General features: G+C 40.2%; 1 protein-coding gene across 2 annotated transcripts in view; it reads right to left on the reverse strand.

The window, feature by feature from the left end:
• Window positions 1-15,716, reverse strand: part of ADAMTS9 (ADAM metallopeptidase with thrombospondin type 1 motif 9) — a 202,042-nt gene that overhangs the window by 22,241 nt on the left and 164,085 nt on the right. For both annotated transcript variants that reach the window (XM_070738165.1, XM_070738164.1), the window contains exon 31: window positions 1,400-1,570. In XM_070738165.1, the coding sequence (XP_070594266.1) occupies window positions 1,400-1,570 (171 nt within the window). The remainder of the gene's footprint in view (window positions 1-1,399; window positions 1,571-15,716) is intronic.

Genomic DNA, 15,716 nt, shown 5'->3' on the forward strand with positions numbered 1-15,716 from the left:
TATCATTTTTGTCAGTTTTGACTGACACGTTCTCCCCTAACTGTGAACTTTTTTTAAAAAAAGGAAAACATAGAAATCCATGCAAAAATGTTACTGAATTTCCTACAATTTTGCTGCTATATTTTAGAATATAACCTAAATTAGGCAATAAAATATAATTTTTTGACAGGACCAAGACTTCTGCTTCCTAATTAGATAATTTAATTACCCCTTCCTTCAATAACAGATAATTAATTGCTGCCCAAATTCAGCCTTTCCCAATATGTACTGAAACTACAAATCCAAGATTTCTGGATGTAGTCATTCCAACACAAATGGGAGACTTACAAATCTAGCTGTAATTTGAAATTCTGATTCTATTTAATTTATTTTGGCTAGCAATCTTGAAAAAAACATAATGCCCCAGGAACTTTACTGATGGTACTGTGTCAATTGACTTTATGTCAATTTCTCAACATGTAGGTACTGTATACAGTAATACCAAAATAGATCAGTCATGTTCTTTTAACGTTAAGATTTCCAACTTCTTCAAGGTACTTGTTTCTCTACATTCAATACCAGCATCACAGGAGACCTTTCAAATAAAATGTACAGTATTTTATTTAAGATCCTACTAAGGTGGTCCAATGTCTTTATTGCTACTGCCTATACCAGACAGTCCTGAAACTTCAATAGTAGCTACTCCATTTATTTCAGATGAATGTTCATAAATGACCTTTGATTGGGGTAGTAAAAAGCTCCAGATATGGGCAGCTGGACCTTCCTGTAAGAATTAGCTTTGATGCCTTTGATAGCAGCCCTATCTCTACTTTGCTGCAAGCATTAAGACTCTTCAGCTTTGATTAAATTAAAAATATTTTTTGAGCTTCATTAGAATGAACAGTGGTCATACAGTTGCTCCACAGGTTAGAGGACCTTTTTCTATTATGAGCTAAGCATACATTCTGCCAAGTCTCTCCCCACTGCCTTCGTTGGCAACCCAACAAATCAATCAGTGAAGAACCAAGAGAACTAACTTTACTCCCTCCTGGGAATCAGGGCTATATTCCACTACAATACCATAAAGGAGATTCTTCTAATTGCCAAGGAATGCTGGTGGGCTACACGTGTCCCCTATGATATATATCCCCTTTAGTCATTTTTAAACACCGTTTTCAATTATTAAATAAGAAACATTGCTGAATTTCAAGCAAAGGTACAATTTTGTCGCTAGATTTTGGAATATAACCTAAATTAGGCAAACAGGTTTTCAAGCCAAATATAAATTTTGACAGGACCAAGACTGAACAAGAAAATTACAAAGCTAACTGGTTTGCATCTTTCTGTGTAGCTGTCACTGATTATAGTTTAACAACTAAGCCTTGCTGGTTTTTCCTTAGCCCAGAGTTAAGATACATACCTCTGACCAGTCTCCTGTAATCCAAATGTATTCACATGGGGGTAAGGTGCAAATCTCAACATCGGATGGCCTCTTGTTTGGATCACAGTGAAGACTATCAACTTCTTGCATGTTTTGGTCCACACAGATATGTTTTCGGTATCTAGACCCCTTGCCACAGGTTTTGCTACACTGTCAACATAAAAAGAATAAAGAGAGCAGTTGGTAGACAGACTATGACACCAGTGTACTTAGACAATGAAAAAGAAAGAGGAGTATAAGAAATTTGCTCAGGGACACAAAATTTCTCTTGGCTTGATGGCCACTCCAGAATTTACATGGCATGTTGTATTCAAAATATAGGGAGGGCTAAGGTCTGTTCTGAGAAGGGAGTGGTAGGTTTTTATGAAGTGAAATGAATGTTCTAAATATATGCAAGGCCTACAGCATCCATTTTTGCCCTTTAAAACTCCTAAAATGCAAAAGAGCACTAAAATTTTGACATTGTCAATACCTGTCAGGCTCCAAAACTAAAAAAAAGCCATGCTATAGTTCTTTTAAGCAGTTTCCTTTATTGTTCCAAGCCTATAGATCAAAATATTACCAAACTAAAGGAGACTACTTAACACCATTAAACATACTCTGAAAACTACTAGGGGTGAACTGTCTTAACTTTCTCCCATCTAAACTATCTAAACTTTGTTGTTTTTCCTCCTATGGAATCAGGATTACATTCTACTACTGGTGGGCTAATTGGATTCCCTATGACTTTTATCCCTTTTTAATAATTTTTAAACACCATTTTCAAATATTAAGTAAGTGATGGAGCTGATCCAGTAGCCTCAATAAGTCAATATCAATTACCCTAAGTAAGACGCTTGAGACTAAATCCTAAATTTAAAGCATGTATCAGCTCTAACCTGTTGGATTGATTGGAGATGATTGGATTGCCAATTGTCCGAAATGGTGTAGGGACTCCTGCTAGAGCAGGGGGTTGGACTAGATGACCTACAAGGTCCTTCCAACTCTAATAATAATTTGTAATCTAATCTGTAATCTGAATGTTGATTAGCAGGCTTCAATACACTCACACACTTTAATACACTTGATGCAAACAGATAAAATGATGTTGAGACTTTAGAAAAAGTTCAGAGGAGAACAACCAGGATGATTAGGGGACTGGAGACTACAGCATATGAAGAGCCGTTACAGGAACTAGCCATGGCTAGTCTAGTGAAGAGAAGGACCAGAGGAGACATGATAACAGTGTTCCAATATTTGAGGGGTTTCCACAGAGGGGAAGGGATCAAGCTATTTTCCAGGGAACCTGAAGGCCAGGTAAGGAATAATTGATGGAATCTGATCAAGGATAGATTAAACCTAGAAATAAGGATGAACTTTCTGACAGTAAGAACAATCAACCAGTGGAACAGCTTGCCTTTGGAAGTTGTGGGAGCTTTATCACTTGAGGCTTTCAAATAGAAATTGAACTGCCATTTATCAAAAGTTATATATTTCAACAGAAAGTAGCACCTGGCTGAGTCTGTTTGGCCTTAAATCTAACCAGGTTTATACCTGTTTAGGATGTGCAGACAATCAATGAATTCAAAGGCTGGAAGCTAGGTAGGAAAGTAAAAAACACATTTGGGAAGTAGATACTGCCCAAGTATACCACCAAAGAAAACTGCATGATTTTATCCACACAGGACAAAGGAATTCAGCTCCACATCTTTCTTCTATTAAGTCATCCATGCTAATATTTAATTGTTGAATAATAATATTAGCAGCTGTTCATATCAATCTAATTCAACTTTATAATAAATGCTCTAGGCAGAAAATAAAATTTGAGGATAGGAAAAGTAAAAGACAGCCTGAAGCAGCCACCCAAAAGGTAAATATTTTTATGTTGTGTCATATGGTATCCACAGGTAGCTTGCAAATATGCAAGAATGGGAACATACTTCTGGTGCAATTTTATTTTATTTACAAAGTGTTAAGGCAATTTAGACTTAAAACACAATACAATCTCATCTGCACTGACACAAATGAAATTCATTAATGCAAAACAAAACGAACATTATCCACAGCTTCAAAAAAGTAACACTTCAAATGTTGTGCAAATTTAGGTTTCTTTCCGTAAAATATCAAGGAATTATTCAAGTGGGTCCAATAGAAACATAGAAACATAGAAGTCTGATGGCAGAAAAAGACCTCATGGTCCATATAGTCTGCCCTTATACTATTTTCTGTATTTTATCTTAAGATGGATATATGTTTATCCCAGGCATGTTTAAATTCAGTTACTGTGGATTTATCTACCATGTCTGCTGGAAGTTTGTTCCAAGGATCTACTACTCTTTCAGTAAAATAATATTTTCTCATGTTGCTTTTGATGTTTCCCCCAACTAACTTCAGATTGTGTCCCCTTGTTCTTGTGTTCACTTTCCTATTAAAAACACTTCCCTCCTGGACCTTATTTAACCCTTTAACATATTTAAATGTTTCGATCATGTCCCCCCCTTTTCCTTCTGTCCTCCAGACTATACAGATTGAGTTCATTGAGTCTTTCCTGATACGTTTTATGCTTAAGACCTTCCACCATTCTTGTAGCCCGTCTTTGGACCCGTTCAATTTTGTCAATATCTTTTTGTAGGTGAGGTCTCCAGAACTGAACACAGTATTCCAAATGTGGTCTCACCAGCATTCTATATAGCGGGATCATAATCTCCCTCTTCCTGCTTGTTATACCTCTAGCTATGCAGCCAAGCATCCTACTTGCTTTCCCTACCGCCTGACTGCACTGTTCACCCATTTTGAGACTTTTATTTAAACCCACCTACATCATAACCCTGTTTAAGTGTTCTAAATGGGTGAAATTACTTCAACCCACTTAGCTCTCTAGAACTTTCCAATCCTCATTCAATATGGAATAATTTCATAGTGTGTAATAATTACTGTGTGATGACTGCAGCTGTACAGCCCACTCTTCACCGTGTATTATGTACATTAAATGAACACTAGTATTAGATTTGTACATGCTTTCTTTAGGGATTACTGAAAATAGATAACAAGTGGCAGTGCAAGAAATTTTCCTTCTTTGACTTCAATACTTCCTTTTACACTGGGTCACAAAGTAGCGACTTGTATAGTATAGCCATTTACTGTATACAGTGGTCCCTCGATCATCGCGAGGGTTCCGTTCCAGGACCCCTCGCGATGATCAATTTTTCGCGAAGTAGCGGTGCGGAAGTAAAAACACCATCTGCGCATGCGCAGATGGTGTTTTTACTTCCACCGCAGCAGCGAGGAGCCGAAGATTGGGGTTTCCCCGCCGCCTCGCTGCTGCCGCTTATCCGCGCGCGCGCCGCCGGGGCTTCCCCCACCCACCCGGTTAGTGTTGTTGCTTCCCAGCTGGGAAGCGGGCCTCGCGCGCGCGCCGCCGGGGCTTCCCCCACCCACCCGGTTGGTGTTGTTGCTTCCCAGCTCGGAAGCGGGCCTCGCGCGCGCGCCGCCGGGGCTTCCCCCACCCACCCGGTTGGTATTGTTGCTTCCCAGCTGGGAAGCGGGCCTCGCGCGCGCGCCGCCGGGGCTTCCCCCACCCACCCGGTTAGTGTTGTTGCTTCCCAGCTGGGAAGCGGGCCTCGCGCGCGCGCCGCTGGGGCTTCCCCCACCCACCCGGTTGGTGTTGTTGCTTCCCAGCTGGGAAGCGGGCCTCGCGCGTGCGCCGCCGGGGCTTCCCCCACCCACCCGGTTGGTGTTGTTGCTTCCCAGCTGGGAAGCGGGCCCCGCGCGCGCGCCCACGCCTTTGCTCGCGCCACTTACTGGGGCAAGAGGGGGAAGACCCAGGGGAAGCCGCTCAGCCCGGTGGGGAAACTCCACCATCTACGCATGCGTGGCCATAGAAAAAAAAGGCCACGCATGCGCAGATGGTGTTGTTTACTTCCGGGTTGAAAACTCGCGATATAGCGTTTAGCGAACATCGAGATCGCGAAACTCGAGGGATCACTGTATTACAATATAACTAAACGAATTTGGGAAAAATGGCACGAATGGATTCGAAACAAAGGCTGAAAATGTAACAATACAAAGTATCAGTATACAAAAGAAGGATAACAATTACCTTAGGAAGTATGACTTTTATTACTCTTTTTCTTCCCAATGTATCTCTTTCTATATCAATTAGTAAAATTTATTTATGATAATTAAACGTAAATATACAAAATATAAAGAAATGTATCAGAAAGGTAATAGAAATGGATTAAGATCTGTTAAACTAGAACAAAACATGTGAGAAATACTGCTTTTACTCCTTATTCTTTTACTTTTTTTCCCTTTCTTTTTTCTTTTCTTCTTTTTTATTTCTGGAAAACAATAAAGATACTATAACTATCCATTATGCCTTATTTGGTCTTTTCACCCTATTTCCATATCTATAGGAAATACAACTACTAATCGAAACATTATTGAAACTGAACTAACATTCTGTAGGGGGCTCTTCTGAAGATATAAATGGGACACATAGTAAAAAGGAAGATTTATCTGTTTGCAGGCTTGAATAAGGTAGCACTTGACACGACAGAGCAAATTTTATGCCTCCAATATCCTGAAGGTCCCATTTTGATTCCTGTGTCTGAAATTCCAGTATTCCGTACATTAATGGCCTTTCCATCTATTTAACTCTTCTAAATCTAGTTTTAAAATACATCTGAGAATGACATGAGCAGCTTGACTATTCCTGGATCTATGAGTATATAATGGATATATACAGTACTATAAGTCTAAAGGTGGCAAAGAGTGCAATCTGGTCAACTCTTTCTGGCTAATACCTGAGCATTAAAACCTCTCAGCCAATCAATATTTGCTTGCTGGCCAGCAATTGAGAACCTAAGCAGAGATCTCTTTTCCCTTTTCACAAGCACAGAACAATATATTTAAAAAATCCTATTCCCCATGGTATCATGCTAGGGACCTCCAAACTTCTATTACTAGAACACAGGCAAGTCTGCCTTTGGGTTTCTTTACTAAAGATACTAGCAGGTGGCAGAACCTCAGAGTTGGAGGCAAAGTTCCCCTCGGATAAAAACACAAGAGAATTGTCCTTTCTTTCAGCATTATTTATTTATTTGTTTATTTGTTTGTTTGTTTGTTTGTTTGTTTTTCATGCTGCCTTTCTCCTTTGACTCAGAGCGGCTTACAACATGTTAGCAATAGCTAACAGAGTTAACTGAGCATGCATATTGCCCCCACAATCCAGGTCCTCATTTTACCCACCTTGGAAGGATGGAAGGCTGAGTCAACTTTGAGCCGGTGATGAGATTTGAACCACTGATCTACAGATCTGCGATCAGTTTCAGTGGCCTGCAGTACAGCACTCTACCTGCTGTGCCACCCTGGCTCTTAAACAGCTCCCTATTAGACTACCTACTAATATCATGACTGACATATCCAAAACCTTCAGCATTACACCACTGCCTTAACCACACATTAAACTCTGCGATACAAGTTGTTTTATCCTCCTGACCACAAACCAGTAACACCTCTGAGAAAGTCACTGAATCAGTTATTCTGCCCAGCTCCACACTAAGACATTGGAAATCTCTTTTTTACTAGATTAACATTTTTCTGGGACAAATCATTTGCGCCACCACATCAACGTTATTAACTTTATTCACAGCCTTCACAATATTTGTAATCTGCCTCCTGTCCCTGCTGGCAGTGGCCCCTGGGAGACACCACATCAGCTTGACCACATCCTTCCTTTGTCCCAAATTAACACCTCTAACAGTTGAGTCACCCACAAGAAAATGCATCCTCTTTTTATTTCCACTAACTGCACCTAATGGTTTGGGTAACACCATGCACCTCACTTACAACAACTTCCCTTTGGAACATCCCCATATCCTCTACCTGAGGGGCCTCGCTAATATCCGCAACAATATCACTATTTAAATCTGCAAGAACATTATAGGAATTAGATATAGAGAAACCAAAATTGCTATGTCTGTGCTCCACTGCATGTAATCTTCCTGAGCCAACAGTTGTCCACACAGCCCTTCTCCTCGGGGGTGGGGGGGTGGGGGGGTGCTGAGGAAGTGGAGACTGCACACCTGGCTGCATTACAGCATGTGGCTGGGACAATCTTACCACTTCTGACTGCAGGGTACAAACTAAGGACTGCAACCAAGAGATCTCACCATATAAACTAGATGGCCTTATGCAAAGAGGACAGCACCCCAGTTCCACAAGGTACTACGGAACACAACAGCCAAACAAGTTTTACACTGCACCAAGCCACACCCACAGAACCAGTAGTAAAAAATGTGGAACCCACCCCTGGAATATATGGTTCTGTGGATGTTCTGAATATTTGGTAGCATGTACTGCATATGACTCTGAAAATACACTCAACAGAAAGTAGCTAGTCAGAAGTCTGGTAGAAAAATATAGTCTGGTACTGGAGAGTTGCTATCTCTTAATATATCAAGAAACTGAAATAGCTCTGAATACCATTTGTATCCACAGCTATCATCTTTAGCAGCTTATTCTTTCTTAAAACAAAGGGCAATTATTTTCTACTAACAAGGTTATATATATTTTTTACAGCGTTCAGTAGAAACTCATTATTCTTTTGTGTTATCCCATTTTAAATATAGGTTAGAGCTTTGTCATCCTGGCTTGAATTTTTAAGAGTGCCACAGAACACGAGCAGCAATTGTCTCTTTTCTACTCATTCCTCTCAAACTGATTTAGCACAGGATTAATTCAGCATCTATTTCTCCCCTGGATTGTACTTTGTCATTTCCTGCTTAGCACTAATATTATTCCTGTTTTCAGACCCAGAATTCTTGCCACCATTCTTGACTTAAATACTCATCTCCTGTGCCTATTTAAGTAATTGCCTTGCTTGACCAGAGAAAATGCATTGAAACAGCAGCGGAATCCAAGCTTGGTTCTCTAAATATTTGGTTTTTAGTTGCCAGTTCCTTTAATACTCTATTTGGGCATAAGAGGGAAAACCACACCCTTTGTGAATGTCTGCTCTTGAATCTGAATAATTGGACTGATCCCACCCCCCGCTGTTTTCTGGTTCACTTACAAAGGAGTTGTTCCTCACATCGGTGGAACTATTGCACAAAACCTGCTGTTCAGTTTGTACAGACATGTCAATAGAAGATGCCTGGCAATAGCTGGTGCTGTTTGTTTGCTTCCAATTTCTGCACATTGCTGTGTAACTATCGAAGACTTCATTATATCATTTAGCTAAGAGGAAACAGTGACATCGTATGTCATAGCAATGGATTTATTGATGAATTTCCCTTGCATTGCTTGGCTTCACAAATTGTTAATACACTGATGTGGTCTTATGCAATAACCTTAACTCCAAAGTCTAGCGTCATTGCAGGGAATAAAATACTGTGACACATACACATTATTCAGATTCAATTATGGTGTTACAAAAAGTGATAAAAATATCTGTGGAGAAATAAATGCTAAGAATAAACGATGCTATATAGCAGTGGTTCTCAACCTTCCTAATGCCACGACCCTTTAATACAGTTCCTCATGTTGTGGTGATCCCCAATCATAAAATAATAAAATTATTAGGAAACTTAGGGGTGGATGCTCACTGCCAGTTTTTTTAAAATAATAATAATAATAATAATAATAATAATAATAATAATAATAATAATAATAATTATTATTATTATTATTATTATTATTATTATTATTCGAGACTGCCTTCTGCTGCACGAATCCCAGCGACCGATTAGGTCCCACAGAGTGGGCCTTCTCCGGGTCCCGTCAACTAAACAATGTCGGTTGGCAGGCCCCAGGGGAAGAGCCTTCTCTGTGGTGGCCCCGACTCTCTGGAACCAACTCCCCCCAGAGATTAGAACTGCCCCTACCCTCCTTGCCTTTCGTAAACTCCTCAAAACCCACCTTTGTCGTCAGGCATGGGGGAACTGAGATATCTCCCCCGGGCCTATACAATTTATGTATGGCATGTTTGTATGTATGTCTGCTTAACAATGGGTTTTTAAAAATATTTTAAATTGTAAATTATTAGATTTGTCATGAACTGTTTTTATTGTGTTGTGAGCCGCCCCGAGTCTATGGAGAGGGGCGGCATACAAATCTAATAAATATTATTATTATTATTATTATTATTATTATTATTATTATTATTATTATTATTAGTAGTAGTAGTAATAGTAGTAGTAGTAGCATTAGTAGTAGTATTATTTAGATTTGTATGCCGCCTTTCTCCGAAGACTCGGAGCGGCTCTCAGAATACAAAAAAACAATACGACAACAAATCTAATTCATTAAAAATTACTACTAAAATCCCATATATACTAAAATCAGTCAGCCAATTCATTCATAACCACACATTACAACTCATAAACAGGGGAAGTTTGCTTCCTCCAGTACTGCATGGCTGTGCCTTAAGGGCGTGCGTGCATGCGCAGTGCCAATTTAAAAAAATTGCAAAAAAGAGGTGTAAACAAGATGGCAATGCATGTACAATGCTGGAAATTCGTCTTCTGCGCATGCTCAGAAGTTCCCATGATGCAGATTTTTTTTTCTGTAGTCTATTTGCATTTGAGTGGACCCGCCTGGAGATGGATAGAGGAACGGTGTGTCGGTTCCTAAGACCATCGGAAATATGTGTTTCCTGATGGTCTTAGGCAACCCCTGTGAAATGGTCGTTTGACCCCCCAAAGGGGTCGTGACACACAGGTTGAGAACCGCTGCTATATAGAGTAGCATATTTATTATGGAGTTTCTGTCATGCTTATGACCATGAGAATAGTAAATTTATTTATTATTTATTTATTAATTGGACTTGTAATGCTGCCCCTCCGCGGACTCGGGGTGACTCACAGCATATGCCAAAAACATACAATTCAGTTTATCCAATTAATATACTAAAAAAGATTCTTAAAAATTCTAACTTAAGACATTCATTTGCATTCATTCAATACTCACACTAACGACATTTGTTGGTCAGAGGGAAAGGTCTAAGGTGTTTTTAAAGTATTTAAAAAAAAATTCAGAAGGCAAGGAGGGTGGGGGCAGTGTGAATCTCCAGGGGGAGCTGATTCTAGAGGGCTGGGCCCCCACGGAGAAGGCTCTTCCCCTAGGCCCTGCCAGCTGACATTGTTTAGTCGATGGGACCCTAAGGAGACCAATCCTGTGGGACCTCACTGGATGCTGGGATTCTTGCGGCAAGAGGTGGTCTCGGAAGTAATGTGGTCCTATGCCATCCAATTGAGAACTACCTGAACTTTCTCTGGAAATGGTTATACCAATGACATCACTATAGTGTCAGGATATGTCCTATACTGGGGTACCTCATGAGACGAACCCCTCGTCTTACGAACAACCCAAGATACAAACCCGGGGTTCAGAAAATTTTTGCCTCTTCTTACGAACTTTTTCCTTCTTACGAACCCACTGCCACTGCCGAGAAGCCCTGCCGCGCGGCTGTCACTTTTTGAAACAGCCGGGCAGCTTCTCGGTGGCCTCCCGAACCCAAACTTTTGCCGAACTTCCAAGAAGCCCCGCCGCCCGGCTGTCACCTTTTAAAACAGCCAGGGGGCTTCTCGGCGGCCTCCTGAATGCTGAACCCAGAAGTTTTGGTTTGGCGTTCGGGTTCAGGAGGATGCTGAGAAGCCCCCCAGCTGTTTCAAAAGGTGACAGCCGGGCGGTGGCGGTTTTTTTGCGTTTTTTTTTCATTGCATGGATTAATTGATTTTACATTGTTTCCTATGGGAAACAATGTTTCATCTTACAAACTTTTCATCTTACAAACCTCCCCGGGGAACCAATTAGGTTCGTAAGACGAGGTATTACTGTACTTGAAAGTATGTTTGGTATTTTCTAAATTATCTACAAAAAATACTTTACACTAGGCTTCTCAGATATGTACACTTGCATTATCAAACTTCACCTCTGTCTTAGCTGGGGATTTGAAGACTAAAGGTAAACTCCTCTGACGGGCATCGGATTATGAAATGCTACGCCAACTGCATTTCTAAAGAATTATGTACATCAAAACAAGGCAGAGTTTTGGAAGGATTATGAATGACAGCTTGGGACAGTAAATAAGAAAGTGGCAGAGAGGTCAAGTTGAGACATTAATGAGGTTGTAACTTTGTGTCTGTCATTTTGGATTTACTAATAGCTGGCTTAATTCAGTCGGTATCTCATTGCTCAACAAATAACTGGCAAACTATTTATATATGTCAGAAAAGGTGACTTTTTGATATGTGTTTTTTCAAATGATTAGCAAAACTAACCTGAAAAGGAAGTGAGGCAAACCGAAATAAGAAATCCAGAATGGATCCAAAGATCAAGAGAGGGATATTTTTAAAAAACAAATCTGGTAGAACTAGAATAGGCTTTCTTTAATGCGGAATAAAAACCGCTGTGTATTTTTTTTTTTAAAAAAAGGAAAAACATTCCTGGTAGTTTCCTCAGTCACATGTTAGAGATTTGCAGAGACTAGACACAGATATACACACACACACATCCAAACTAACACACAGAGAGCCTGGAAAGCTTTAGAGAATCAGCATAGCCCATCAGATATTCACCTCCCACAAAAGGGTGGGCAGTAAGTTTGCAGAGGAGGGGGATCTAATGCTTTCCAGTTGTGGAAATTTGTTACAAAAATAGTGAGAAACAGAGAGGAAAGCAATGGAGAGGCAAGGCAAGTTAGTTACTTCGCAGCTAATCACTTCATTTGGGTAAGTCTTACTAATACATTTGATGATCTATTTTTTAAGTACTTATAATATGTGTATTAGCTTGAGTTCGTACTGCATTTGGCAACAATATCTCACTCTCTTTTTACCAGGAGTTTGTTGGAAACTAACGGGATTGTTAGATTTGAATCTTTATTTCTTTCTTCTTTGTGTAAAATGAGCGCCAAATCCTGAGATATTGTAAGCCACTGTAGCACTATTCAAATATGTCTGTATTAAATATATTTTCTCCGGTTGAAGATAAACCTCTTTGGCATTCCTATTACCCCCTCATCTTCCATGACATGCAAATAGAGCATGTGTGGATTATAAATCAATAGAAAAACAGCAAAGTATGTGTTTTATTTCTTTTTTTTAAATGAACTCCACAGTCTGTAACTTTCTACAGAAAATGTGGGTAATACATTCTGCCCTGTATGTTGTAGTCTTCACTTAAGCAACTGACAAGAAGGCTGACATCAAAAGAGATGTTTAAATTGGAGGAGGTTACTTTCTTAGTTTTGAATAAGTTGGCTTTTTCAGAGTTTGAAGGACGGGGAGTTGTGTTATCCCCCCCCCCTGCCCTTTCAAATAGAAATTCAGCAGCGGGAGAGCAGAGGGGAAAGAACTATATGCCGTTTTGCATAAGTGAATCGTTAGTGCCACATCTTTCATAACCAGGTCCTATTAGATAATTTAACAGCTTTTATACAATCGTGCTATCTTGGTGCTAAATTGTATTACACTGGGCAAATGTTATGGTAAAAGATGCCACAGTCTTAATTCATGCCTTCATTCTGTATATACAGTGTTCCCTCGATTTTTGCGGGGGATGCGTTCCGAGACCGCCCGCGAAAGTCGAATTTCCGCGAAGTAGAGATGCGGAAGTAAATACACTATTTTTGGCTATGAACAGTATCACAAGCCATCCCTTAACACTTTAAGCCCCTAAATTGCAATTTCCCATTCCCTTAGCAACCGTTTAGATTATTACGCACCATGTTTCTTTATTAAAGTTTATTAAAAAAAATATTTATTAAAGTTTGGTGATGATATATGACGTCATCGGGCAGGAAAAACCGTGGTATAGGGGAAAAAGCCGCAAGGTATTTTTTAATTAATATTTTTGAAAAACCGTGGTATAGACTTTCCGCGAAGTTCGAACCCGCGAAAATCGAGGGAACACTGTAATTCAAAACTAAAATAAAATCATATACTTTGCATCTCTTTTGAGATATCCTGTGTGATAGCAGTAATGTGAAGTACCTCTCCTAGATCAACACACACAAGTCGTAACTCACCAAAGTCTTATTATCCTGTAGAATATAAAGGAAATGGGAAGACACACAGGCATTAAGAAAACCCCTTGGTGGTGGTTATTCAATTTTTAATCAGCATGAAAGTATGGGGTCAAAGTAGGCAGGCAGGCCCCAGTATAGAGCAGAACCTCAATTTGATAGAGGAGAAAGTTTAATCTTTTGTATGTCAGACCTCAATAAGACTTTTCTGTTTCTTTTGTTTTTTGGTTTTAACTACCCATGTCATGTGAAAGCTCCAATTAGTTTTGAAGTGGGTGCATGGCCAAGGGAGTAGGGATAAAATCTGTCTGGTACACTGATCAGTGTCATGCTCCTATGCTTTGTTTCGGTAGAAGAAACCCCAAAAGGGAGCTATGTATTGTGTATTTAACCTTCTAGGTCATCTAACCCAACTTTTTCCTCTTAGCTCAGTATTAACATATCAGGTTGTACAGCCTCAAGTACTGAGAATTTTCCATTTATTCTAACTGTTCTAATTATTACCTGGCTTGCTCTGACCTCACATATAATAAACTCCCTCTTCATGATTTTTTATTATGTTTTAACAGTCTTTGGAGAAAGGTTTTTTCTTTTTTGAGGCATGGACACAATTTGAGCAGGTTTTATTTTCAGAAGGGCCTTCATGTGTTTCCTCTTTCCTCTTCCACGACAAACACTCACTTTGTAGATCTTACAAAGCAGGCTGAAATTGAATGCATTTGCACCAGAAGCTCTCCTATATTCAGTCCAGCTATGCAAATGTTCTCTATTCTGCCTAGATGTGGGTCTGTTTCCCAACATTGCTTGCAAACATTAGGGACTAAGGTTGTTTCTCTGTTTTTTCACTCTATGTAAATCCATTCCCTATTCACAACAAAGTATTTCTGATTATATGAAGAGCCATATAAATTGATTATCAGTTCTGAAATACATATGCCCAATTTCACATAAAGGATTTTAAGATTTGAACTATCATTTCTAAATCTAATTGATCAAATACTTAATTTACCATAAGCCACATACAGAACACTTTTTAAAATAGAAAATTAGCATTGGTAATACAATTACTTTTAGGATTTTAAAAAAAGTAACACAGACATCACAGTAGCTAGTCACAATAATGTAGGGACATAAAGTGTTTTGCATTTAATTCTAAAAGGATGCTACAGAGTGCATTGAAGAGTGAATGCACTGCTTTTTGGTAACTCACTTTTAGAAAGAGACAATGCTGCTTTAATGAGTCTTTAGCAAATATTGCATTTATGGTCCTATATGCTCCAAAGCAGTGGTCCCCAACGTTTTTTCCACAAGGGACCAGTTTCAGCAAGGCAATTTTTCTATGGCCCGGTGGGGGCGGAAAGGGGTGTGGTTGGGGGCGGGATTAAGCATGGGGGTGCTGGTCCTTCCCGCCCCTCTTTCCCGCCATCACCCTGTGGCCGGCAGAACCTGCCTCCCAAACCCTCTTGCCCGGCGGCAGGTGAAGCGCTGGAGGGAGGGGGTCAGGCCGGCCCTCCTGCCTCCCCCCCAGCCAAAAACGCAAAGGCGTGCCACGGCAGAAGCCAAAAGAGGCTTGAGCCTCCCGGTCCTTCCCGCCCCTCTGTCCCGTCCATCGCCCTGTGGCCGGCAGAACCTGCCTCCCGAGGTCTCTTTCCCAGCGGGAGATGAAGCACTGGAGGGAGGGGGCGGCGGCAGGAGGACTGGCAGCTGCTGACTCCACGGACCGGTGCAACATGCCCCGCGGCCCGGTACTGGTCCGCGGCCCGGTGGTTGGGGACCCCTGCTCCAAAGCACCTTTTGGGAACTGAATCCAAACTTACTGCTGAGCATATATGGGTCTACATTTCATTTTGCTGTTCCAAAAGTCGTTATTTAAAAATCAGTTTAAGATGCAACTGAGGCATGCAACCTTGGCTTTATCAAGACAATTTCAAAACAGAACTTTTTGTAAACATTTATCCTACTATCAGCATTGTAGTTTATCCTGAAGAGAAACCTGAAATTATTGCATTTGTCTACATAGTTAAGTTAGTGCTTATGCTATTGTCTACACTGAGTGAAACAAATATAATGCTCAAAAAAATAAATAAAGGGAACACTCAAATAACACATCCTAAACCTGAATGAATTAAATATTCTCATGGAATACTTTGTTCTGTACAAGTTGAATGTGCACAACAGCATGTGAAATGGATTGTCAACCAGTGCTGCTTCCTAAATGGACAGTTTGATTTCGCAGGAGTTTGATTTACTTGGAGTTATATTGTGTTGTTTAAGTGTTCCCTTTATTTT

The sequence above is a fragment of the Erythrolamprus reginae genome, chromosome 2, assembly GCF_031021105.1.
Source record: "Erythrolamprus reginae isolate rEryReg1 chromosome 2, rEryReg1.hap1, whole genome shotgun sequence".
Lineage (NCBI taxonomy): Eukaryota > Metazoa > Chordata > Lepidosauria > Squamata > Dipsadidae > Erythrolamprus > Erythrolamprus reginae.